This window comes from Gopherus evgoodei, chromosome 3, assembly GCF_007399415.2.
Source record: "Gopherus evgoodei ecotype Sinaloan lineage chromosome 3, rGopEvg1_v1.p, whole genome shotgun sequence".
NCBI classification, from domain to species: domain Eukaryota; kingdom Metazoa; phylum Chordata; order Testudines; family Testudinidae; genus Gopherus; species Gopherus evgoodei.
In genome coordinates, this window is record NC_044324.1 from 159,655,470 (window position 1) to 159,679,492 (window position 24,023).

At 49.3% G+C, this 24,023-nt stretch overlaps 2 protein-coding genes across 3 annotated transcripts; one reads left to right on the forward strand and one right to left on the reverse strand.

Annotated features, from left to right (window-relative positions):
* Positions 1–8,023: 8,023 nt before the first annotated feature.
* YIPF3 (Yip1 domain family member 3) lies at positions 8,024–15,931 on the reverse strand. Its single transcript, XM_030557171.1, has 9 exons — positions 15,595–15,931; positions 15,213–15,416; positions 14,765–14,871; positions 13,774–13,819; positions 12,817–12,909; positions 11,519–11,650; positions 10,830–10,943; positions 10,141–10,264; positions 8,024–8,484 (listed from the first exon to the last, which is right to left on the reverse strand). The coding sequence occupies exons 1-9, from the start codon at positions 15,685–15,687 to the stop codon at positions 8,363–8,365; spliced, it is 1,035 nt and encodes a 344-aa protein (XP_030413031.1). The 5' UTR covers positions 15,688–15,931; the 3' UTR covers positions 8,024–8,362.
* A 218-nt stretch (positions 15,932–16,149) lies between these two features.
* Positions 16,150–23,040, forward strand: POLR1C (RNA polymerase I and III subunit C). 2 transcript variants are annotated; one of them, XM_030557169.1, is made up of 9 exons: positions 16,151–16,284; positions 16,444–16,515; positions 16,847–16,954; positions 17,795–17,927; positions 18,100–18,219; positions 18,522–18,674; positions 19,169–19,318; positions 19,853–19,969; positions 21,085–23,040. In XM_030557169.1, exons 1-9 carry the CDS (start codon positions 16,216–16,218, stop codon positions 21,201–21,203), a joined length of 1,041 nt encoding a protein of 346 aa, XP_030413029.1. In that variant the 5' UTR covers positions 16,151–16,215; the 3' UTR covers positions 21,204–23,040. The 2 variants fall into 2 exon arrangements, with proteins under 2 accessions (XP_030413030.1, XP_030413029.1); XM_030557170.1 differs by lacking the exon at positions 16,444–16,515 and having other exon boundaries at positions 16,150–16,284.
* Positions 23,041–24,023: the final 983 nt, after the last annotated feature.

The following is a 24,023-nucleotide window of genomic DNA, read 5'->3' on the forward strand; positions in this document are numbered from 1 at the left end:
CTGTGTGTAAGGTGATCAAGCTCTATGCACATGAATTGATCTGCTATTTGAACTAGAAATGGAGGAGAGCCATGCAGAGGGGCTTGCCCAGAGGCCAAGGCCTGGGGCTGCAGTGGTGGAACTAAAGCATGGCTTGAAAGGGAAGAGTGGAAGGCACATTCTCTTCTGCACAGCAACACATATAAGGGAGTCACGTGGTTTCATAGAATCATAGATGATTAGGGTTGCAAGAGACCTCAGGAGGTCATCTAGTCATCTGCTCAACGCAGGACCAACCCCAACTAAATCATCCCAGCCAGGGCTTTGTCAGGCTGGGCCTTAAAAACCTCTAAGGATAGAGATTCCACTACCTCCCTAGGTAACCCATTCCAGTGCTTAACCACCCTGCTAGTTAAATAGTTTTTCCGAATATCCAACCTAGACCTCTCCAACTGCAATTTGAGACTATTGCTCCTTGTTCTGTCATCTGCCATCACTGAGAACAGCCAAGCTCCATCCTCTTTGGAACCCCCCTTCAGGTAGTTCATGGCTGCTATCAAGTCCCCCCTCACTTTTCTCTTCTGCAGACTAAATAAGCCCAGTTCCCTGTTTCTCCTCGTAAGTCATGCGCCCCAGCCCCCTAATCATTTTCATTGCCCTCCACTGGACTCTCTCCAATTTGTCCACATCCTTTACATAGTTGGGGGCCCAAAACTGGCTGCAGTACTTTAGATGTGGCCTCACCAGTGTCAAATAGAGGGGAATAATCACTTCCCTCGATCTGCTGGCAATGCTCCTACTAATGCAGCCCAATATGCCATTAGCCATCTTGACAACAAGGGCATACTTCTGGCTCATATCCAGCTTCTTGTCCACTGTAATCCCCAAATCCTTTTCTGCAGAACTGCTGTTTAGCTAGTCAGTCCCCAGCCTGTAGTGGTGCATGGGATTCTTCCATCCTTGTTGTACCTCATCAGATGTCTTTTGGCCCAATCCTCCAATTTGTCTAGGTCACTCTGGACCGTATCCCTACCCTCCAGCATATCTACCTGTCCTGCCAGGCTAATGTCAGCTGCAAATTTGCTCAGGGTGCAATCCATCCTATCATTCAGATAATTAATAAAGATGTTGAACAAAACAGGACCAACCCCTGGTGCAGTCCACTTGATACCAGCTGCCAACTAGACATGGAGTCGTTGATCACTACCCATTGAGCCTGATGATCTCAAAGGCTAACAGGGATAATCTAGGGTATCACGGGACTAACAGAGCCTTGGCTGAGGCAGGGAAATGATGGGGGATTGTAGATCCCAGGAGAGTTACCCTGAAAGAAGAGGAGAGGTAGGGGCTAGGGAAGGATTCTGGGTAACAGCTGGACACATGGTAGCAATTAAGGGAGTGAGGCAGTTTGCCCACCCCACTAACCCTGTGCCTTTCTTCATCCAGTGGAGAGTGAATGAAAGCTGATCAGGGAATGATCTGTCAGAGCAGAGAGGCCTGAGACCTGGGGATTTCTTTGATAAACACTGGAGGTGTGTGCTCAGCAACATGGTTCCTGCCCCCAGGGCTCATCATCTGAGTTAGACAGGCCAGGCTCTGCTCAGTGCAGGGAGGCAGAGAAGGGGGTTGGGAGACATCCCAGCTTTGCTTACCTCAGGAACACTCACTGCACAGGGCTTTTCTGGCCCACTCCCATTAAATGAACATACTAAATGTGAGCAATGCAGGTGAAGGGGGCCTGACCCCCTTCCATTCACAATGTACCCCCGGGTGCAGATGAGAGGGAGCTGGGAAAGCACCATGCTGAGGTCCCTAAAAGATTTCTGTAGCTGGTGGGAAATAGGAAGCAGAGAGACTATGGCTAGATTTCAGCTCAGTATAAATTGCAAAAGAAGCTAGTGGAGTGATGTGAAGATTAGGTTAAACTGCATACGTAGGCAGCTTGCTGCAAAGAGCTAATCCGCTAAGGAAAAGGATTGGGTGCTGTATATAGAAACCCCCAAGCAAAATCCCATCTCATGAGTAAATAAGGAAATAAAACCAGGCTCCTGAGCATCAGGCAGGAGTGGGGAAGGAGAGAGGAGGTGGAAAGTGAGGGAGAAACAGGATCCTGATGAGCATGTTAAGTACCCATTCAACTTTTCTCTTTGGAAGCGAGAAGGGGTCACTTGAGCCAGGGTTTGCATTTCATGAGGTCGCACAAGGCAGCATATTGAAACCAGAGGGGAGCAGCAGAAAAAGGCAGATAAGGATCAGGGCTCAGGTGACAAATCCAAGGCCTTGGTTGCAGCACTTAATTTTCTCTGGCAGTGTCAAGATCCTGTCTGAATAATCCTTAGCTGTCTTCTAGCACTTTCCAGCCACCACTTTATAGAGGCGGGTGAATAGCTGTGTCCCCATTTCACAGAAGAGGAGATGGAGATGGAGGGGGTTGATAGGGGGCTAGGTTTTCAAAAGGCTCAAAAACCCAAGCAAGGCTCTGTGAAGTAAAGTGGGTGTGGAGAAGTAACTGCACTGGCCCTGGAGCAGGTGAGGCCATTGTGGTGCCAACAATGGCTCCCTGCATCCAGGTGTCCGGTGTTGATACAGGTGATGTTTTGCAAACAGGGAGTTGCAGAATCTCTTATGTGCCCAGATTAGGTGTTTGAGTGGGAATATGGCCCTTTGCTGTGGGGTTTGTGAGTAAAATGGTTGTGTGTCAGAGCAGCCCAGACTGACACACAGTAGTTCCAGCGGGAAGAATGGTCAGGTAGCACAGTGCTTCTGGTCAGTGCAGGTTGAAAGGGAGAAGATGTTGCATTCTCCCTCATGATTACCTCCAGGCACCAATTACCCATGTCCCACTAAAAGGGCTATTATTAGAGAGTGGCTCTGGGACGAGAGCCCCTGGGGCATGTCCAACTTCCAATAACTGTGACAGCCCTGCACCACCACTTAGAGTGAGTGCTAAGCCACTTCTAAGGTCCTGGCACTGGGATCTGCTTCTCTCTATAGTGAGGAACACCTTGAGAGGACAGAGGCTGTTAGTTCCAAGCAGGATTCCTCTCCGCACCACTGTGTGTGTTTGGAGCATGGGCTCTGAAAACAGCTGGTGCATCAGGCAAGATGGCCTGGTGGCTAATCTGTTCCTAATCCTGGCCCCAGACCAGATTTAGTGAGCCATAAGGAAGGGGCTTATGTAGCAAAACTTATGCTGCAGACTGTATGTTTTGTTCTTATGCAAAATCGCTGGCTGACCTCCATATGGTTCAGCAGAATAGAAAACCCTACTGGGCAGAAAATATCACTGTACACTCACGCTAGTGCTCGTAGAATACAAACTGGGACTGGGAAAAGGAATGAAACAAGCTGCACTGCCACTCTTAGCAGCACGGACAGCAGTGGATTGTGGGGGGGCAGGGGCAGACCTTATGCCAGTCTCTAGTCCCAGACTCAGGTGTGGTACTCCCCAGAAAGCCCTGCACACTGACATGGGCTGGGACCCAGGTGGTGGGACTAAGATGGAGGGACCATCTCTAGGCGTGGAACGGAGACACAGTTCTTTATCTCTGTGATTGGAGCCCCGCAGACCCAGTTCTGCTGGAACCTGGCCTAGCAAGAAATGTAGTGAGAATCTAGTGTCTGTGGACCAGATGGCAGAAGGGAATTAATTTTGGGCCCTGCTGAGCTGGGCTGGAATCATCCCAGTGGCCTAGAGCTGAGTCTCTCTCCTTCCCCATCTCCAAATCAGTCCTGCTGCATTTGCTCCATTTGGTGTTGGAAGAACCAGCATTCAGGGAAGAATAGGAACAGACTCATTCTAGATTATGAGAGCAGAAGGGACTAGTTGGAACTTAGGCCCAAGCCATTAGAAAAAAGGACAATGGACCAAAGTAAGCCACTCAGAGTACCCAACTCTAGACACTGCTGCCAAAGTGATCCTGATTGGGTCATTCTGGATGAACATAAGCCCAAATAAGCTGCCCTGAGAAGGAACGCCAGACAGGCAATTCTGGAGAGGAACTTACATTGCAGGGTGTGTGCGTTGTGGGAATGTACCTGTATCCCTGGGTAGGCCTGTGATGAATTGGGGAATCTATGTATAATTTAGGAATTCTAGTTGATATTATGAAGTTGTAACTAAGCAAACTGCTGGATTATGAATGCTCCTGTTTGTGCATGCATGGATTCCATCTTTGTTGGTATGGCTGTCTCACATCTTCCTCAGACTGGCCAGAAAAAAGAGTTGTCAACCTTAATGACTGTACTTGGATCACACAATAGTTTTGCTAAGGAGGGTGGCTGAAGGTTGGGAAATTAGTTTGAGCACATTGGTCTGCAGGGAGAGGGTTTGGAGAGTGGAAAGTTACCAAGCAGCACAAAGAGACAGGTGACTAAACAGCAAAGCTGAGCGAAAATTGTTTGTCAAATAGTTTATTTGCCAAAAAGTGCAAGTTTGGTCATCGTGAAATGTGAGTTCAGTAAATAGTTTCAACCAAAAAAAAAAAAAAGTTTCAGAAATAGCAAATTTTTTAATTTTGACCCAACTCAAAGTTCTGCTTTTCAACAAAGCCAAGGGAGGCTAGAGTCACAAAATGGCCTGGTGGGAGGAAGGAATGTCTCCCTTATAACCAGTAGCCTGGTCATTAGGGCCCTCACCTGGGTTGGGGGAGATCCTGGTTCAATTTTGCTCTCTGCCTGCTGTAGAGAAGGAGTTTGAACTGAGTTCTCCCACATTACAGGAGTGATCCCTAGCCATCAGACTATGGGATGGAGAAAACACCTTATCAGACAGTCTCTCCTTGTCATAGTTAGGACTAGTCCCTTAGCAGGGAGTGGCCTCAGTCCACCTGTTAAGTACCTCCCAATAAGGTTAATAGTGGGCACCTCTACCCTATATAAAGTCAGGTAGCCCTTAGGAAGAAGGGAAGAAAACAGGAAGTACCAGCAAGATGGGCCTTGAGGAAGATGGCAGGATAGCACCCTGGGCTGGGGAAGACAAGTAATCCTGAGCTCGGGAAGACAAGTAATCCTGAGCTCAGGAAAGGAACCTGTGGCCAGAGAGAGCCCTGGGAAGTATCACATGATAAAGGGAGACTGGATGTGTGGTTTATTGATTTTTCTAGGACTATACACAAGGGTGGCTCAGGGAGAGGAATTTGAAGAAGGGCACATTTAAAGAGGATCTGTGGTTTATTAATTTGGGTTAGGAGTGTACTTAAAACAATCCCTGGAAGATTAGCCCACACCTGGTAGACGTCCCAAAGGGAATGTTACTTTGGCTGCACCATTGGGAGTTTAATGGAAAGATTTCCAAAGTCCAGTATGGGAATAGGAAGGTTACATGTGTGCCAATAAACAAGCCAAGCAAGGGAGTAACAACAGTCAGAGACTTGTTCAGTTCCTGCTCAGGGAGAAGGAGTGGAAATGAGGCAGAGTTGTGCACAGGCACACCCAGCTGCAAGGGGGTGCTACAACATGACTGCCTCTGACACTCTTGCTACAGCTATTTCAGTTTTTTCAGAAACACTGGGACAGGGTCTTCCCAGTCCTAGGTGAGTGCTGTAACCACCACACTGTAGAGTAATTCCTATACTTTCCCTGGTCTGTTGTCATTCATGGTGGCAATGTATAATTAGGTGCTTGAATGCTCTACTTGAGGCTAGAGGAGATCCTATGAAATATGGGTCCTCTGCTACAGAAAGCAACCTAGCATAGCCTTCAGGGAGGGAGCGGGGAGCTGAGAGCCAAGAACCAGATATCTTCTGTTTGCCTTGATACAGGTTGGAATAGCTTGGAGGCTGCTCTCTTTTGCACTAGCTGGTTATGGCTGCCAGAAGACTAGCCAGTAGCTAGAGCTAGTTTGAGCTGCTCATCTGCACCCTGCCATAGCCCCTGCAGCACAAGGCCTATGAGATGAATACATCTGCTATAATGCACTGTGGAGACTCTTCTTTCCTCTCTCCTGCAACATGTGGGAATCTCCTGCAGGGGACTCGGATGTTTTCTGCTCCCCTGGTATTACCTGAGTGTCCCAAAATGGAGTGGGGAAGAACAGAGAATCTGCTTAAAAGCACTTCTGGGAAATAGTATTTGAGCCTCAGACTAAGAGGTTGGACAGCTGCAGGCAAACAATTCATGGAGTGTCCTGGGGAGCAGGAAGCCCCTCCACTACACCAGACATGAAAACCAATGTCCACAGCTAGGAGACAGGAAGAGGAAGTGATTTGCCAAGAATCCTAGAAATGCAGGTCTGGAAGGGACCTTGATATGTCATTTAATCCAGTCCCCTGCACAGAGGCAGGACTTAGGCCTGGGCTACACTAGCAGGGGGGTTGGAACTAAGATACGCAACTTCAGCTAATTTTAGTTAAAGACTTACCTGGCCATCCTCACGGTGACGAGTCAACTGCCGCAGCTCCCCCGTTGACTCCACTTACTCCTCCTGCCGAGGTGGAGTATGGGTGTTGATTAGTGGATCGATTTATCATGTCCAGACGAGACATATCGATTCCCCGATACATCAAACACTACCCGCCAATCCGGTGGGTAGTACAGATGTACCCTTAGTATTATCTAAACCATCCCTGACAGGTGTTTTGTCTAACCTGTTCTTTAAAATTTCTAGTGACATGGAGGTTGTGGAATCCCTAGGTAATTTGTTCCACTACTTAACTACCCATGCAGTAGGAAGTTTTTCCTAACGTCTAACCTAAATCTCCCTTGCTGCAATTTAAGCCCATTGCTTCTTATCTTCTCCTCAGTGGTTAAGGAGATCACTTTCCTTTATAACAACTTTTTCCATACTTGAAGGCTTATGTCCCCCCTCAGTCTACTACAGACTAAACAAACCTAATTTTTTTCAATCTTTCCTCATAAATCATTGTCTAGACCTTCAGTCACTTTTGTTGCTCCCCTCTGGACTTTCTCCAGTTTGTCCACATCTTTCCCAAAGTGTAATGCCCAGAACTGGATGCAAGGCCTCAACTGGAGTATTATCAGTGTTGAGTGGAAGAACTACTTTTCATGTCTTGCTTAAACATTCCTGTTTAAAAAAAATATACACACATACACTAGGATATATTAACAGTATTACTTTGATTCATTTAATTTGATTTCCTATAATGCCTATATCCTTTTCTGCAGTACTCCTTCCTAGGCTGTCCTTTCCCATTTTATATTTGTGCAACTGATTAGTCCTTCCTAACTGCAGTATTCTGCATTTGTCCCTAAGTCAGATTATTTCTCCTGTTTTGTCAAGATCACTTTAAATGCTGATCCTGTCCTCTAAAATGCTTGCAACCCCTCCCAGCTTGGTGGTATCAGAAAGCTTTATAAGTGCACTCTCTCTGCCATTATCCAAGTCATTTATGAAGGTATTGAATAGAACCAGATGCAGGCCAGATCCCTGCAGGACCCCACTTGAGATGCCCCACCAGCTTGATTGTGAGCCACGGATAACGGTGTGGTTTTCCAGCCAGTTGTGCACCATCCCATAGTAGGTTCATCTAGAAGGCAGTAAATAAGCACCTCTGCCACAGCTGTGAGCAGGCTCAAGTAGTGCAGTTGCTAGTGCGATGGGTGGAGGAAGCCCTGTCACATGGAACAATAAAGCAGGGGGAGGTGACAGAAGAGCAACAGAGGGATCGTAGAGGTGAAGGGATGGAGTTCCATGGCCAAGACTGAAACAGCTTGGTCAGTCTGGCTCTGACAAATAGCACCAAGAGGGGAAGCAAGGTGAGAATAAGCCTGCACCTACTGGAAATGGAGAGGAATTGTGTGTGGGACATGCTAAGGAGGAAAGGGGTTTAGTTAAGCAGTGCAACGTTCCAGCTGATTTCAGGGCACCTTTGCTAATGATGAAGGGTCTTTTGAGTTATTGAATAGTTGCTCAAGGGAAGCCCTCTCACAGGACATTTAAAAATGCACTGGATAAAGGCCCGGGGAACAGACTGCAATGCATAATCCTGTTCGGCACTGGGAGGGGAGAGGGAAAGATTAGATGGGACCCAGCAAAACTTTTCCTTCTCACCCCTGCATGAGCAGGTTCTAACATAAGACATCATTCAGCACCAACATCCATTTAATTCCTCCCTCTTTAGGAGGGGAGCAGAGCACATAGGCTGGGAGTTACAAGAGCAAGCAGAAGGGTTGGGGCAGGAACGGCAGGGCTATAAAATCCCAGCTAAGTGTGCAGGAAGCTGAGGACAGCTCTGACCAGCACAGATGCAGGCTGGGAAGAGCTGCGTTCCTTTGAGACATGAGGGGGAGCCCTGCACTCAGCTCCCCAAAAAAGGTGCAGAGAAACCATGTCCTGCTCTTTTGTCTTTTCCCAGGTAACAGCAGGTGGTTATGACCTAAAGGGCCCAGAAGAGGTGAGGGCAGTGAGTCAGAGTCCATGAGGCTACAGGGTCAGCGCGATGGCTTTGGCTGTTGTGTTCAGTACAGCAGAGGCAACAACGGGGATGTCTCTGGCGACTCTCTGGAAGGGGGGGACGTTGGGTCCTTCTAATGTGTCCAGGATACCTGTGGGGGAGGGTAAGAAGTGAGAGTTAGACACTAAGGGAGAGTGTTTCTATTCCACTCTGGACGGGGCACATGCACAGAGGCGTTGCATATATATGCTGGAAGCCAGTGTCGCAGGACAGGCAGCCTTTAGGTTCATACAAACAGTAACACTTTCAGAACAACCCTGGGTGCACATGGCCAAACAGCTGCACCGAGCAGAGCCTGCCACCTCTGCAGTAGGGTGGGGGGCTGTCTCTCTCTGAAGAGTGGAATACAGAGTCCCTCACCCTCGGGCTGTCAGCCCTAGTTCTCTCTGGGGGACCACTGCAGTGTCACATGCTCCCCTGAGATACTTCCAGGCATGCAGCTAGAGGGAGCCCCCTCTCCATTTGTCTTTAGCATCCATCAAGCTGTCCCTCAGGACAGTCCCACAGATCCTGAATTGCTTTTCATCCTTAGTTATGCATACAGAATTTACAGCAGGAGCTGCAGCTGGCAAGGGTCAGAGAGGTAGCCGTGTTAGTCTGGATCTGTAAAAGCAGCAAAGAATCTTGTGGCACCTTATAGACTAACAGACGTTTTGGAGCATGAGCTTTCATGCATCTGACGAAGTGGGTATTCACCCATGAAAGCTCATGTTCCAGAACGTCGGTTAGTCTACAAGGTGCCACAGGATTCTTTGCTACTTTTACAGCTGGCAAGGGGTGTGTAGCATTTGTATTTCTCTGCAGTACAAATATGGACCTGGTGTGGCAGGGAACACAAGTACAGACAGAGGCCTTGTGCCCCGGGCCTTTTCTGTAACCGCTTTAAAGCAAGTGATTGCTAGGGGAATCCTTTGGAAGATGTTCTTCCCAGCAGATGAGTCTCACACTGTGGGTTTGGAGCCCTTGCTCTGGCAGAGGGAATGAATCCATGACAGGGCAGTGCTGACTTCCAAAAAATATTAAGCCATTCTATAAATATCAAGGGTGGGGCCGCATCTGGAATACTGCATGTAGTTCTGGTCACCCCATCTCAAAGAGGATATTAAAGGGGGTTTAGCTAAGGGAGAAAGGAATGATTAGGGCCCTGGAAAAACTCTCATTTGAAGAGACTGGTATTGTTTACAGTTGGAGAGGAGATTATGCATATTGAATGGCCTAAACAAGGCAAATCACAAGCATCTGTTCTCCCTGTCTCATAACATAAGAACAAGGGATGTTAATCAAATTCAAAGTGGATAAAAATACTTTTTCATACAATGCATAATTAGACTGTTGAACTGCCTGTCACAGGCAGCAAGTGAGACTAAGAATTTAGCAAGGTTCAAAAAGGGACCGGACATTTTTATGGATGACAAGAATAGCCAGAGTTAACTCTTATGCTAACACTTTGGAAGGGGTATTAATTCTTGTGCTTCAAGGCTTATGCCAGTCTCTAGCTATTAGAATGAGACCTAACGTAGGCAGCAGATTATCCCATATTAGAACCTTCTCTGAAGCATCTGGTACTGGCCACTGGCAGAGACAGGATACTAGAGTAGATGGAGTTCGTCTGTTCATATATGGCAATTCCTGTGTTACCTGACCCAGAACTGGGCTACAGCTTGGGAAGAACAGAGAGCAGGGGCCCAGGATGCCCAGTCAATAACCCCAAGCCTAAAGAGGTGTTGCTTTCCTGCCCCTCTCTTACCTTCCACCACCTTGTGATAGGCAAAGTGCAGATAGAGGAGGAAAAGCATGTGCAGAGCAGCCAGGGTTCCACACAGGATGAGCCGCTGGGTATGTCCTACTGTGCGTGACACTAACACTGCAATCTACGAAAGAGACACAGGTTAGACAGACAAGGCCCCCGCCTCTGACTTCAGAATCTTGAGCAGGAGATGCACATGGGAGATGGGCCAAGCTGCAAGAGCTTGCTGATCCCTCACCCCCTCTTCAGGCAGATCCCTGTTGCAATGAGGCCTCCAATATCCCTAGACAGAGCTCTTGGGTCTAGTCAGAGGAAATTGGTAAGAGTTAGAAGGTACCAAGTTCAGTGAGCAGTCAGTGCTAATGGACACCAGAAACTCTTTGGGGGAATGGGCATGGACCTCCAGGACTCCCCATCATGCTGCCTGCTACAAGGGAGAGTCAGGCTGCTTCCCATGACATTCCACTCAGTTGTGATGGGAATTACTGCCAGTCCTGCAGAGCAGAAAGCACATCACACTGCTGTCTCCTCTAGTTCACCAGCAGTGGGGCTCCCAGTAGCCTAGGAAGATGCAGACTTTAGCCGCTAACCTCAGGGGAGGGAGGAGTGACATCAAGTGTGTATCTCTGCAAAATTAAGCTCTCAAGCCTGTTTAGCAGAGAATCTCTGCTAGGTTACCCATCCCTTACCATTCGTAGTGTGGAGAGGCCGCCGATCACCAGCCAGAAGATATAGAAGAGGGAGTGGAAGTGGATGTTATAGGTAACAAAGAGGGTGATGCAGTGTCCAAAGAGACCATAGCCCTGAAAGGAACAGTAAATGTGTGGTAAGAGTGACAGCCCCGCATGGAGCACATGAGGTGCACCGGATATAACAGCAGCAGCTTACTCTGAGCTTACCAAAGCTTCACTAAGTGCACATACACCAGAGGGGTGCGGCAGCCAGCTAGCACACAACCAGCTGTGGCTACTGTGCTGGCTGGAGGTATAGCTTCCTGCCTGAGAATGCCAGCGCCTGCTGAGGACTTAGATACCACAGGGCCTGGCTGTGGCAGATGAAGGAAACTAACTTATGTCTAGAGGCAAATGGGAATCTTCTAGTTTCACAGCTGGGCACTGAAATCAGGGAAAGAAACAAGCTGTCAGTCTGGAGCAACTGCTCCTTCCCCTTGTCCCAGGAGAGGGGTCCCCAGCAGGGATAGCAGCTTGAGACTCAAAGTAAATTCCTGCCTTCCCCAAGGGATTGTTCATATGTACACAGAACAACCACAAATAGAGACCATCAGTTTACCATGATGCAAGAGCTACATTCCCCTCCTCCATCCCGTTGGAGCTCCGTGCAGCTACCCTGCACCCTGAGAACCCCGCTCTGAACATACCAGCAGTGACAGCATCTGTACCATGGTGATCTGGGCATTGCACAGATATGCCAGGAAATAGATGAAGGAGGAGACGCCCAGCCAGTAACCGAAGCAAGTGCCAATTGCTGTGCCCATCAGTGTGCCTTCCCTCTGCAGAGAGAGCAAGGTGAAGAGGATGGCAGAAAAGACACTCCACACAGTACAGTTACCAACCAACCACTGCCCACCCTCAGCAGATTTCCCCTTGCCTTTGGTGCATGTTTACCTAATGCTTGACTAGCAGCATCCAGCGGGGGATGGACCAGTGATGCAGTGCTAAATTGTACAGTACAGCAGGCCAGCAGAAGTGATCTCAAGTTGGTAACTCAGCCTCCAAAATCTATCTTGTGACAATCTTGTATGAATCACCATAAAAAAGTCCCCATGTCCAACACCTAATGTTTTACTGGTACATTTTATTTAACTAAAAAGTTGCACAACAGCAATTGAGACTTCAGCCCTTAGTAATAAATACATGGATCAACATAAAACATACATAACTCAGTTTACAGTTTGGTGTATAAAAGTTAAGTAGCAAGGCACATCCAAAGCACATATGTGCATAGTCAAAAAGCCCATTGGTGGCACACATATGATACAGTTTTTACAACATTAATAATCTCTACAAATGTCAAATCAGGGCAACGCTCACTGGTATTCTCCAGCTACGTTTATTAGGCTGCTCCATAAACCCAGCTGAAGTGGCTGATCAGTTAATGGCAATGGTTCCCCCCAGCACCAACTTAGCCTGACAGCCCCCACACACATCCCAGCAGCCCTGACCATACATGCCACTCCCAGCAGTACCCAATACCTCAGCCCTCACTCACCTCCATATCCTGGCCCCCCAACGCCACCACTCCCAATCCCAACAACATCCCCACTCACAACTCACCCCGGGACCTTTCTGGCCACTCACTGGGAACCACCGTCACAACACTCCACTTCTGTCCCAGGCTAGGGCGCCTCCTCTGGCTCCTGACAATCCTGTCCTGGATTTCAGGTGCCGGAGCACCTCTCGACTGCTCCAGCAACACTATACCCCTGCACTGGTCCATCCACTGCACTAGGCTCTTTCCCACCGCCCAGCTTCCCAGACAGCAGAGAACTGGGTTCTTCTGACCCTGCCAGTCTCAGAACAATGGGCCCTATCACACATCAATGTCCCTTTCACAAACACATTTCTAGGTCACTCTTAAAACAGAAGCACCCCATGTAACCAACATCAGCTCAAAGCCTGGTGCAAACCCAGTCTTGAAACTGAAATGTTCCCTTACAATGATGGTGTCTGAGGTCTTCATCCCATGCAACAGGATGGCCACCAATGTGAAGACCAGCATGAGGGGGCCGTAGAGCTCACCTGCAATCTTCTACAAGGGGAGACAGAGAAGGGAGGAGTTTGGTTAGTGCTGCATGAAGCCAGACCACCTCCAAGCTATATGGGAAGTGCCCTAGACCTAGCTCATACTCTGGGCACTTACTGACCTGAGCAATTACAGCAAAGGCTGGTGACAGGAACCAAAGAGAACCAATCACATAAGTAAGGGTTAAGAAGGAAGCTTAAGTGAGATACTGACTGAGGAGTCAGATCAGGAGCTAGGGCCACACTTGTCCCCCTGCATGGGGGTCAGGGGATGTGGTTTAATGGAAATTAACCAGTAAATCTGGTTAAGACACCATGCAAGAACTTCTATCCCACACAACTCACACAGAAACAATCACTCTTGCACATGCATGGCAAAGTGCTTTAACTAATTCATCCATATAGCCCTATTTTGGGGGGGTGGAAGGGAGGCAAAACACAAGGCCACAAAAGGAGTCTGTGTCAGATCCCAGCATTCCCTGCTCTCAGGCCATAGTCAGCTTCAATACAATTAGTGACAGAGTTAGCAAGAGCTGTCTGTAGCACTGTGTCAGCAGCACTTTGCTGACAGGCTTATTACTTAGCGAACTTACAGCTTGGGAGAGCATCGGAGCTGGGGGTGGAGGTAAGTAGTTGTGCGATTATGCCAGTTCTGAGAGAGGCATCAAGGGCAGCACTGCCTTAAGAGGACTGGCCTTATGGTCTCCTTGCTGCCGGTCACAACTGCTGAAACCCCCTCAGGCAAAGGTGTGCAGACTTCTGGAAGGCATTTCTAATACACCCATCTCCTGAACATCTGATTAAGCACTCCAATGCCTCTGAAGCCTATTCACTCAGGATACAAGGCCTGGCTCATCACAGGGGAACTCACCTGGGGAAAATTAATCATCTTCATCGGGATCATGGACTCCAGCAATCTGCACCGCACAAAAGCACAGGAAGATGTCAAGGGCGAGGAAGGCAATGAAAAAGTTAACAAGAAACCTGAGAAGTGAGAAATGCTGTATTCCATTCCCTGATCTCCTGAGCCAGCATAACCCTGTGACCTGGGGCCAGATTGGAACCGGTGCTCTAGTGATGTAAGGCTCCATCTCCCTTTCCCTCTAACCCCCAACAGAGCCAGCCAATCCCACTAGCAACTGGGGACCAGAATGGAAACTGCCCTTGAGGGAAGAAGATACATATTGCAGTCCTAGCCCCTTGTGCACAAGCAGATTTCTGAAAAAAACACCTGCCTGGTGTCCTGAGGGCAGGGTGGCACCATGGGAAAGTGGGGGCCAGAGAGAGACTATCATAGAGGAGACAGCAAAACTTTGCACCTGTGGAGATAAATGTTGTGTGGGACAGATGGAGGTTTAGTAGGGCTCTGTGCTTTCCCGACACAGGATGTGAGATTAGCAACAATGAAAGGCTAAAGGAGCTGTTGGGCTCAACTCCACAAACCCTGTGTCTTACACTCAGAATGGCACCAATAGGCTATAAATGAAACAATATCCAACTCAGTTAGGGGATGTATTGATGTAACTCTTTAGGGATAAAGAGGAGTATGTAATTCAAGTATCCTGGAGCTCTTACCCCCAAAAGCTATCTCCATAGAAAATCCAAAAGAAGAAATGGACTAATTAGGAGCTATCCAGGCCTTCATTATACAAGAGATAGGGTGGAAGATACTCCTCACTTTATGGCATGGCTCTTCTGCCCTGTTCAGGTGGCACCTCTACTATGTGCTCCTGGTTCATTATCACGGGGCAGCCCTTCTAAAACACCTGGTGTACGGGCCACAGCAGGACATGCAGCTGCTCAAAAGCAGGTGACAGGCCTGCATGACCTGAGTCATTTGCCCCTCTGCCCAGTTTGCTCACCTGTTCCGAACTTGGATGGGCTCCACATCAAAGTAGGGTCTGAGAATATCAATGTTGGCATAGAGACTGAAGGCCTTCGAGGCTTGTCTCTTACCTGCCTGCCACATCTGAGGAGAGAAATGGGCAACTGTAGCAGACTGAACACTCCTTCTGCAATGCTGCTCTGAGCAGATTCCCCTGGAACCAAAGCACCAAGTGGCTAAATAACCAGAAGGAAACAGAAACATCTTCAGAGAGATCAGTATCCCACCCAAAGCCTGGGAGGAAGTAGGACAAAGGACATCAAGGCCAGAATGGGACTCAGGTTGGAGCACTGGGAAACCCTCAAGGAGATGCGGAACAGAAGCCAGGAGAGCACAGGGTCAATTGGAAAACGATTACCTGGACCCGAGATGGGATCTGGAGCCCATGACAGCCAGCGCCCCATCCCTTGGAGCATTCTGCTCACCTGGTCAGCTACTTGTCGGCCCAGCTGGCCCTTAAAACCCTTCATGCCCAGAAACTCTCCATCCTCCTCGTCTACCGCAGCAGCTTCCGCATCCACGTCCTCCTCCTCCTCCTTCATGCGTTGGTGCATCTCGCCCATGTCCTCGAAGCTGGAGCCAGACGTGTCGTCCATGTTCTCCATGTCGATCACGGCGGAGCCTCCTCCCTGCGCCCGGGGCAGACGGACAGTGAGTCCGGCTCAGAGCCGAGGCGACCCCGTCCCAGCGCCACGGAGGAGCAGCGCAGGCGCTGGGCCAGGGGTCCCCGCAGCGGGCCCGGCCCCGAGGGGTGAGGGCTGCAGGGCTGCACAGGCCGCCTCCCCCCGCCGGCCCCGCGGCCCGTACCTGCAGATTGTCCTCGAAACCGCCCCACTCCGCGCCGGCCCCGCTCCTAGCGCCGCCGCCTGCCCCCGCCGCGCCCCCGGGCCCCGACATCATCCCCCTCGGCTGGGGGGGCACGGGCCCCGGCCGCTCCCCTCCGCTCAGCTCCGCGCCTCGCTATGGGGCTCGGGGAAGCCTAGTCTGGACCCGGACGTGACGGACACGGACATCAGCAGCTCCGGCAACTCTAGCCCAGGACGTGGAAGCGCCTTTGCTCTCGCGACATTTCGTAATAGCGGCCTGGCCGCGACGCCATCTTGGTTGAGGCAGGAAACCTGAGCGCGAAGGGGCCTCCGGGAGAAGGGTACGGGCTGTGCCCTGCCATCCAGACAGCGAGCGCGCACCCAGCCCCGCCGCTAACGCCTACCAGCGCGCGGTAGTAGCAGCGCCTGTTTCCTATGACAGAGCCACACCCAATATGGTGGCGACCAAGTCGGCGCACTCCGCCGTTGCCGTCATAGGGGGAAGAGAAGGCTAAGCCCGTATCACGTGACTGAGAGGCGCTGACGTGATAATGCGCATGCGCAGTGAAGAGCATTCCTGTGTGTGTGTGTGTGTGTGACGTGCCAGAGGTGCGACCGAAACATGACGGCGCGCGGCAGCGTGGAGGAGATGCGGAGCCGCGTGATACTTGGGGAGTTCGGGGTCCGCAACGTGAGTGAGCTGGGTCGGGGAGAGCCTCGCTCCTGGGCAGGGGGCGGGCGGGCCACGCTCTGGGTGAGGGCGGCTGGGGGGTCCCGGCTCTGGTAGCGGTGTCGGCCCCTGGGACCCGGCCCCGCCCAGCACCGAGCTTTCCGCTTCGCTTCGCTCCAGGTTCACACCACGGACTTTCCCGGCAACTACCCCGGGTACGACGACGCGTGGGACCAGGCCAAGTTCGAGAAGGTGAGAAGCCGCTGGGGACCCTGAGCAGGGGGGTGGGGAGCTGAGCGGGGTGAAGTGGAGTCTCCCGTGGCTGGTCTCTGCAGCCCCATGGCATTGGCAGGTGACCCCGGGCCGGGAGATGCAGTGCCTGGCTAAGAGTGACCAGACAACAAGTGTGAAAAATCAAGACGGGGTGGGGGGGTAATAGGAGCCTGTATAAGAAAAAGACCCCAGAATCGGGGCTATCCCTAGGCTGCCTGGTCACCTGACAGCAGCTGGCAAGGCTGAGCCCCATCCTCCCCCAGGAGCCGGGAACCCCCAGTGACTCTCCCCCCTTGCCTCTGCCCTGCAGAATTTCCGAGTGGACGTGATCCATATGGATGAGAACACACTGGAGTTCGACATGGTGGGGATCGACGCAGCCATCGCCAATGCCTTCCGGCGTATCCTGCTCGCTGAGGTACCCAGCAGGGGCTTCTGGACCTTCATGCCAGGGCTATCTGAGCCAGCTGCCGACCCCATCAAATCCTGTCGTATCTGTTTCTCGTTGCTAGTCCTGGCTAATGTTGAGATGCTTTGGGATGGACAAAAATTTATCCTAACCTTCTTGTTGTTTGCCCAGAAGCTGCATTGTGTTGACTGGTAAAGAAGTCTCAAGGGAGGCTGGCCAGAGTGCTAGCTCCTAAGGCTGTCAGAAAGTGAGATCCAGCTCTTGGGAAAGGCGAGATAGTGACTCAGGGGTATAGAGAAGACAGAAGCCCCAGACTCAGTGGGGTGGAGAATAGGCTCGAAGTGCAGTGAGGATAGTCTATGGACTGCCAAGCTCACAATGTGTAGTTTCTGCCCCTGAGAGACGCAAATAGTCCTTCTGTAAGCTAGCAGAGCTTAGAGGGGTGAATAAGAGACCATCAGCAGTACCTGTTGCATTTCTGGGATGATAAGTGTAGTCTAGGTGCTAGTAGGTGTTAAAAAGCCCCCCCCCCCCCCCCCCCGCGGATCCTGTGTACAGATCTGTCCCCCAAGCATAGGGCCAAGTTCTGCAACTGCTCTTATGAGCTAATGCAAATCCTATTAAAATCAATGGTAACACTCAAGTGAGTAGAAGAGAGAAGATACAGGATCCTCATCTAGATTCCTTGTTTGGTAATGGTGTCTGTGAAGAGCAAAAGTTATTCGAACTCTAAAGAGGGTGGGTATGGAGCAAGAAAACTTCTGGCTGGGGATTAGGGAATGGTGGTTAGCAAATAGTGCGTGGCTGGGGTACTGCCTGCCTGATTTGCTCTGTCTCCTTCTCTGTCAGGTGCCAACAATGGCTGTAGAGAAGGTCTTTGTGTACAACAACACGTCCATCGTGCAAGATGAGATCCTGGCCCATCGCTTGGGCCTCATCCCCATCCGAGCTGACCCACGCCTCTTTGAATATAAGAACCAAGGTGAGAGTCTGTGCAGGGGATCCTATGATAAACAGAAATATTGGCGGCTGCTCCGAAGTGAAACTAGTGCCAGATGGATTGAGTAAATTTGCAATTCCAGGAGGGAGTGGGAATCTAGTCAGTGGGGAGATAGTCCAGGCAGGATTCATTCTGCTTTCTCCGTCCCTTGTAGGTGATGAGGAAGGCACAGAAATTGACACGCTGCAGTTCCAGCTGAAAATCAAGTGCAGCCGGAACCCTCACTCAGCCAAGGAGTCATCTGACCCCAATGAGCTCTACATTAATCACAAAGGTAAAACTATTCTGCTCTGGAAGTAAACTCTCCTCTTCCCCAAGCGGACAGGGATTTTGTTGACCCCAATGAGCTCTACCTCTACCAGAAAGAGAACTCCTCTCTTCCCCTCCCCTTCCCCTCCTCCTGGCATGAAGAAAACTGATCCCTTCCTTCTATGAAACTTCTTTTTTGTGAGGTCCAATCCTCATAGTTGTATTTCCTTGCCTTGCTAGGATCAGCAGCTTCTTGTATAAGTTTTGCCTCATCTCTCTGGGTGCTGAGGCAGCTTGGCCTTATACTTGTGGTATGTCTCTACACAGTGTACAGCAAACACATCACGTGGGTGCCCCTGGGAAATCAAGCAGATCTGTTTCCAGATGCAGATTTGCGGCCTGTTCATGACGACATCCTTATTGCCCAGTTGCGGCCTGGCCAGGAAATTGATGTGCTCATGCACTGTGTCAAAGGCATAGGTGAGTCAAGGGTGCTCAGTGGGACAGCGAGATGGAAAGCATGGGTCTTTCAGGTGGGGTAGGGTGTGTGTAGTGGGCATGGGGTCACAGGGATTTTTCCCTGATCTGCGGGGCCTTGAGTGTGGTTTGGCTCTCAGATTTTTTTGTCTTAAATAGCAGGCATTAAGGAGCACTTCAGAGCTTAACCTTGTCTAATGGGGATTAGTGAGCACTCTGCATGGAGTGCTGCTTATCTTTACTTGAAGCCCAAGGCAGTCCTAGGATGAGCCCCACATCACCCAGCAACTAAACTGGGCTTGCATCCTGGCTGCACAAAGCAGCAGTGCAGTGTCAGACTGGATTGTGATGTCTTGCTACCTCTTCACAATGGTACAGTCAGGGCCTGCTTGGGGTAAATTGGGCTGGGAAGAGCCATGGTAATGGCAGCCCTGGGGGATCCTACCCTTTCTGAGTTGCTGCAATAAGTTCCTGCCTTCTTATGTCTCTTCCTTCAGGTAAAGACCATGCTAAGTTTTCTCCAGTGGCCACAGCTAGTTACCGGTTGCTGCCTGACATCACTCTGCTGCAGCCCATTGAGGGGGAGGCAGCAGAGACGCTGAAGAAGTGCTTCTCCCCGGGAGTTATTGAGATTCAGAACATCAGAGGTACCTTCCACCTCCACCCTAGAGATGAGACTGAGTACAGGCTAGAGCCAGGCATTGTACAAACAGAGCCTGTTCCCCCAATGGCCCTCAATCCTGAATCTCTATTCTGGGTTTTGGTTCTACAAATGAATGGGTTTGTCATGTGATGAGGTTGAGGCCTCCCAGTTCTCTCCCAGAGATGCCTGTCCACTTAGCTCTTTTATTGGTCTTTATAGCCCCAGGTATTGCTCAGTTGTCCATGAGGCTTTGTTGTAACTGTGGGCTGTGAGTTTGCCATTCCTAGCAGTCATGAGGCCTCAGGTGGACCTGCACCTCATGTTGGACAGGATGCACATTCTTTTTGAGCTGGAGCTGCCTTTTCGGGCTTATGCCTTACTGAAGTTTGTGTTGGAAGTAAGGAAGTTTTTTGTGTAGGACTTCGGTGCCTTTTCCTGGTGGGGAGACTTGCATGTTTTGGGTGCAGTGCTGGCAGGAAGGAGATCGCTGGTCCACTAGTATGGAGAGGGGGTATGTATTTGTCCCTATTTCCTGCAGGGAAGAAGGTGGCAAGAGTGGCCAATGCTCGGATGGACACGTTTAGCCGGGAGATCTTTCGTCATGACGATCTGAAAAACCTTGTGCGCCTGGCACGAGTGCGAGATCACTACATCTGTAAGTAATCCTCCTCTTCTGCTGATGCTTCAGTCCATTCCTTAGCTTCTCACCCTGCAGAAACTTGTCATCGTGCTATTTTAAGCCTCTTCATCATCTGCAGAAGATCAACCCTTTCATACATTCATGTTACAGTGAGTGCTATGCTTTGAGGCAGGAGGCATCCACATTTCCTTCTCCCTGTACTAAGCAAACCCTGTCACTGTCTGCTTGTAGTCACGGATAGGCAGAGTGGCGGGGAGCATAGAACTTTTAAGAAGTGATCAAGTCCAGCCCTTTGCACTGAGGCAGGACTAAGGAAAGCTAGACCATCCCTGACAGTGTGTGTTCATCCTGTTCTTAATTTCCAATGATGGGGACTCCAGAGCCTCCTTTGGAAGCTTATTCCAGAACTAAACTACACTTATTAGGAAAAACTTTCTAGCTATATCTAACCTAAATCTCTTGCTGCAAATTAAGCCCATTACTTCTTGTCCTACCTTCAGTGGATGTGGAGAACTGATCCTTGGTTTATATAACAGCACTTATCTCTGGGGACTGTTGCCAGCTGTTCCCCCCACCCCGGACTTCTATTCTCAAGACTAAACAAGATCAGTTTTAAGCTTTCCTCATGGGTCAATGTTTTCTGAACCCCTTATTTTTGTAGCTTTCCTCTAGACCCTCTATTTTGTCCACATCTTTCCTGAAGTGTGGTACCTGAAATCAGACACCATACTCCAATCGAGACATCCCAAAAGCTGAGTAGAGCGGGACAGTTACCTCCTCTCTTAGGCGATTCCTGTTAATACACCCCAGAATATTGGCACTGTTCACAAGTTGTGAATTTGTGATCCACTTTAACACCTCATCCTTTTCAGCAGTACTACCACCTAGCCAGTTATTCCCCATTTTGTAGTTGTGCATTTGATTTATTTTTTTTCTTCCTAAGAGTAATACTTTTGGAGGACAGGATTGAAATTCAATCAAGATAAGAGCAAAGTGCTTCAAGCCCCTCCCCTGGTGTCATCTGCAAATTTTGTAAACATACTCTTCACTCCATTATCCAAGTCGTTAATGAACATAGAGGATTTGATGTTAGGTAGTAGCTGGGCTGACCCGTGTCTCTGTTTCCTCAGTCTCAGTGGAGTCTACAGGTGTCCTGCCTCCAGATGTGCTGGTGAGCGAAGCCATAAAAGTGCTGATAGGGAAATGTCGACGGTTCCTGGATGAGTTGGATTCCAACCACATGGACTGAGCAGTTCAGGACACCATGTTTGAGAAGCAGAGACTGATTCTATTGACCTGGGATCTGGGCATGGATTGTTTCCAGTCCACAAGCCTATGTAAACAGGAAGGGTACCTTCTGTTACCAAGCAATGGCACCATCCATCACCTATTCCCCATACTGTATGTAAGCAAGCAGGTGGACACACTAGAAATGAAGGTGTGCCTCCACTTCCAGTGGTGTACATGCACTAGCAGGAGTCTAGGAAATCTCATGGTTCTCATTTTCTAAGGGATTTCAGCACCTGCAGAGGATGGCTAGTAGGGGCTTGTACTGGCCACCAAACCTTACTGAAGGCCCTAGCTCTTCTAAATCACTGGTCCCTAATGCGATGCCTGCCGGGGCATTTATTTGCACCTGCCTACTGACAGGAGCCCTGTCACCAAGGAGTGCGGCAACACCAAGAAGCATCGCTGCTGAAATGCCACTGCTTCTCGGCATTTTGGCGGCTGGTTGTCCGGCACCTGCCATACTGAGCAGTTGGGGACCACTGTTTTAAATGAAGCCTTGCTCAGGAGAAGAGCCAGCTTCAGGCGAAGGCAGATTATGTGGAAGTGTTAATAAAGTAGTGGCTGTTTTAATTGTCAGACTTCGTTACATACACTTAACAAATCAAGCGCCCCACCAGGCTAGGTAGGAAAGTGGAAAGAGGCACCACTTAATTCATTAACAATAAAAATGATAGTGCTGCAACCCTTGAGCTGGTGCTTTGAAATGTGGGCTAAAATGCCATCTGCCTTTTTTTCCTCCCGGGTAAGCAATTGCTGTATTTGCTACAGTGGTAGTTTACTCACCAAAGGGAAGAGAGATGCTAAGACCATCTCTATTAAGATGCGGTCTGCTCTGTGGAAGCTGAAGCAGTACTGCTTACACAGGAGCATGAGTGCTAGGTCAAGCTGCACAAAGCATGAAGAATAAAAACTAAATTGGATTTTCAATATTCTTAGCTCCAGGCCTAATATAAGCCTAGCTGCAGAAAGTTTGAGAAGAGGATACTAGCCTGTTCTTATGGAGTAGGCATGTGATCTGTACAACTGCAGATTTCACAGCTAATGAAACTTATAGGAGGGAAAGCATCATAATAAGGATCATGCTGACTGGGATTGCTGCCTTGGGTCTGAGCCTGTTCACTATACACAAGCAGCTTGCAACTAAGTATTAATCTTTATTTAGGGGCTTCAGTAGGTGACCAAAAATAAAGGAATATCAGTCTCCCACTATGCTAAAAATAAGGCTGCCCAATTTTTCCCACCTAGGGAAAAAACTTTAGGTGATTAAAATGAGATTTTGGAAGTTAACTTTAGAAACAGTAATTTGCTATCACAGTAGGAGCTTAATACAGGACATCTGATGCCTGCTGGAGCCCTGTACTTCCATTTTTAAAAAAGGCTCTAGCCTTCTTCCTTGTGGAGACAGACTCCAAACCGTAACCCAGTTGTTTAGCTAAATAGCTGTGGAAAGAAGTTTTCTATCAGTAGTGAAGTCAATCAGCCAGCAGTTTGCATACCAAAAGTGACCCTTTAGCTCTTCGAAGGGAACAAAGGTGGGAGAGATGGCTCCTCTGTTCTCCAGTCCCAGAGAGTTAAAGTGAGGGAAATCCTAGGCAAAGTATAAAAGCTGGAAGACTGGGTCCATATACGTAATTTAAGCATTTTACCAAACCTTGAAAGTTAGAGAGCATCTCACAAAACAAGACACTGACTCAAATTATCACCCCACCCTTCATTCTGCCCCTCAGAGTAAATGAACTGACATTGAAACTGTATAATCCCATAGCTGCGCTTGTTAATAAAACTAGTACAAAAGCAAAATGTTTGCATCATTCCTGCATCTATTTTCATATCTAAGTTTGTGCATAACTAAGCAGGCATGTTACATATCTAAACTTAAAGATATTATGGGAACAGGCCACTTGATATTTGCCAGTGTAATGATTAACATTTGATACAGGCTATAGGTTGTTTTTTTTAATTATGGAGTTAAAAAGGAATTCCTACCGTGTAATTAAGTAACAGCAGATATAGTTTTATTTTCACTTCAGCTTTATATGATCACAGTGGTTCCTTCTAGCCTTAAAAATCTATTAATCTGACTTCATGCAGGTTACAGGCTAGACCAGTGGTTTTCAAACTTTTTTTCCAAGGACTCACTTGAAGAAAATGGTTGATGCTTGTGACCCAATAACTACAGGATTAGGAGTTTGGGGTGAGAGCTGTGGGGTGGGGTTGGGAATGAGGGGTTCAGGTGTGAGAGGGGGCTTGGGTGCAGGAAGGGGTTCCAGGTTGGGGTGAGGGCACAGGGCTGAGGATTGGGGTACAGACATCTCTGGTGGCTCCCAGTCAGTGGCAGACTTCGTGCCTGTCCTGGCACCACAGACCACACTGCACATAAAGGGGCCAGCGGCAAGTAGCTCCATGCAGCTCTTGCCCCCAGGCACCACCGCTCACCCCAGCTCCCATTGGCTGGGAGTGCAGAGCTGGTGCTCAGGGCAGAGGCAGCATGCAGAGCCCCCTGGCCCTGCTGCTGACCGCTTCTGGGGAGCAGTGCAGTGACAGAGCAGTAGGCACTAGCCTGCCTTAGCTGGGCAGCACCAGCAATGGGACTTTTAACATCCCAGTTGGTGGTGTTGACCAGAGTGACCCAGTGCCGTACATGCTGTGACCCCAACTTTGAAAAACGGTGGGCTAGACCACCTCACCAATGGAAATTAGCTTCCATAGCTCAGTATCAGGAGTCACTTCCAAAAGACAAATGAACCATCCTAGGCAATACTTTTGTTTCATGACGGTG

Coding starts and splice junctions, on each gene's coding strand:
- YIPF3 (XM_030557171.1), bottom strand. CDS start 15,687: ATGATGTCGGGGCCCGGGGGCGCGGCGGGGGCAGGCGGCGGCGCTAGG. Junction 14,872..15,212: donor GCCGACAAGTAGCTGACCAG/GTGAGCAGAATG, acceptor TTCTCTCCTCAG/ATGTGGCAGGCAGGTAAGAG. Junction 11,651..12,816: donor AGACCTCAGACACCATCATT/GTAAGGGAACAT, acceptor CTCTCTCTGCAG/AGGGAAGGCACACTGATGGG.
- POLR1C (XM_030557169.1), top strand. CDS start 16,216: ATGACGGCGCGCGGCAGCGTGGAGGAGATGCGGAGCCGCGTGATACTT. Junction 16,285..16,443: donor GGGAGTTCGGGGTCCGCAAC/GTGAGTGAGCTG, acceptor GCTTCGCTCCAG/GTTCACACCACGGACTTTCC. Junction 16,516..16,846: donor ACCAGGCCAAGTTCGAGAAG/GTGAGAAGCCGC, acceptor TCTGCCCTGCAG/AATTTCCGAGTGGACGTGAT.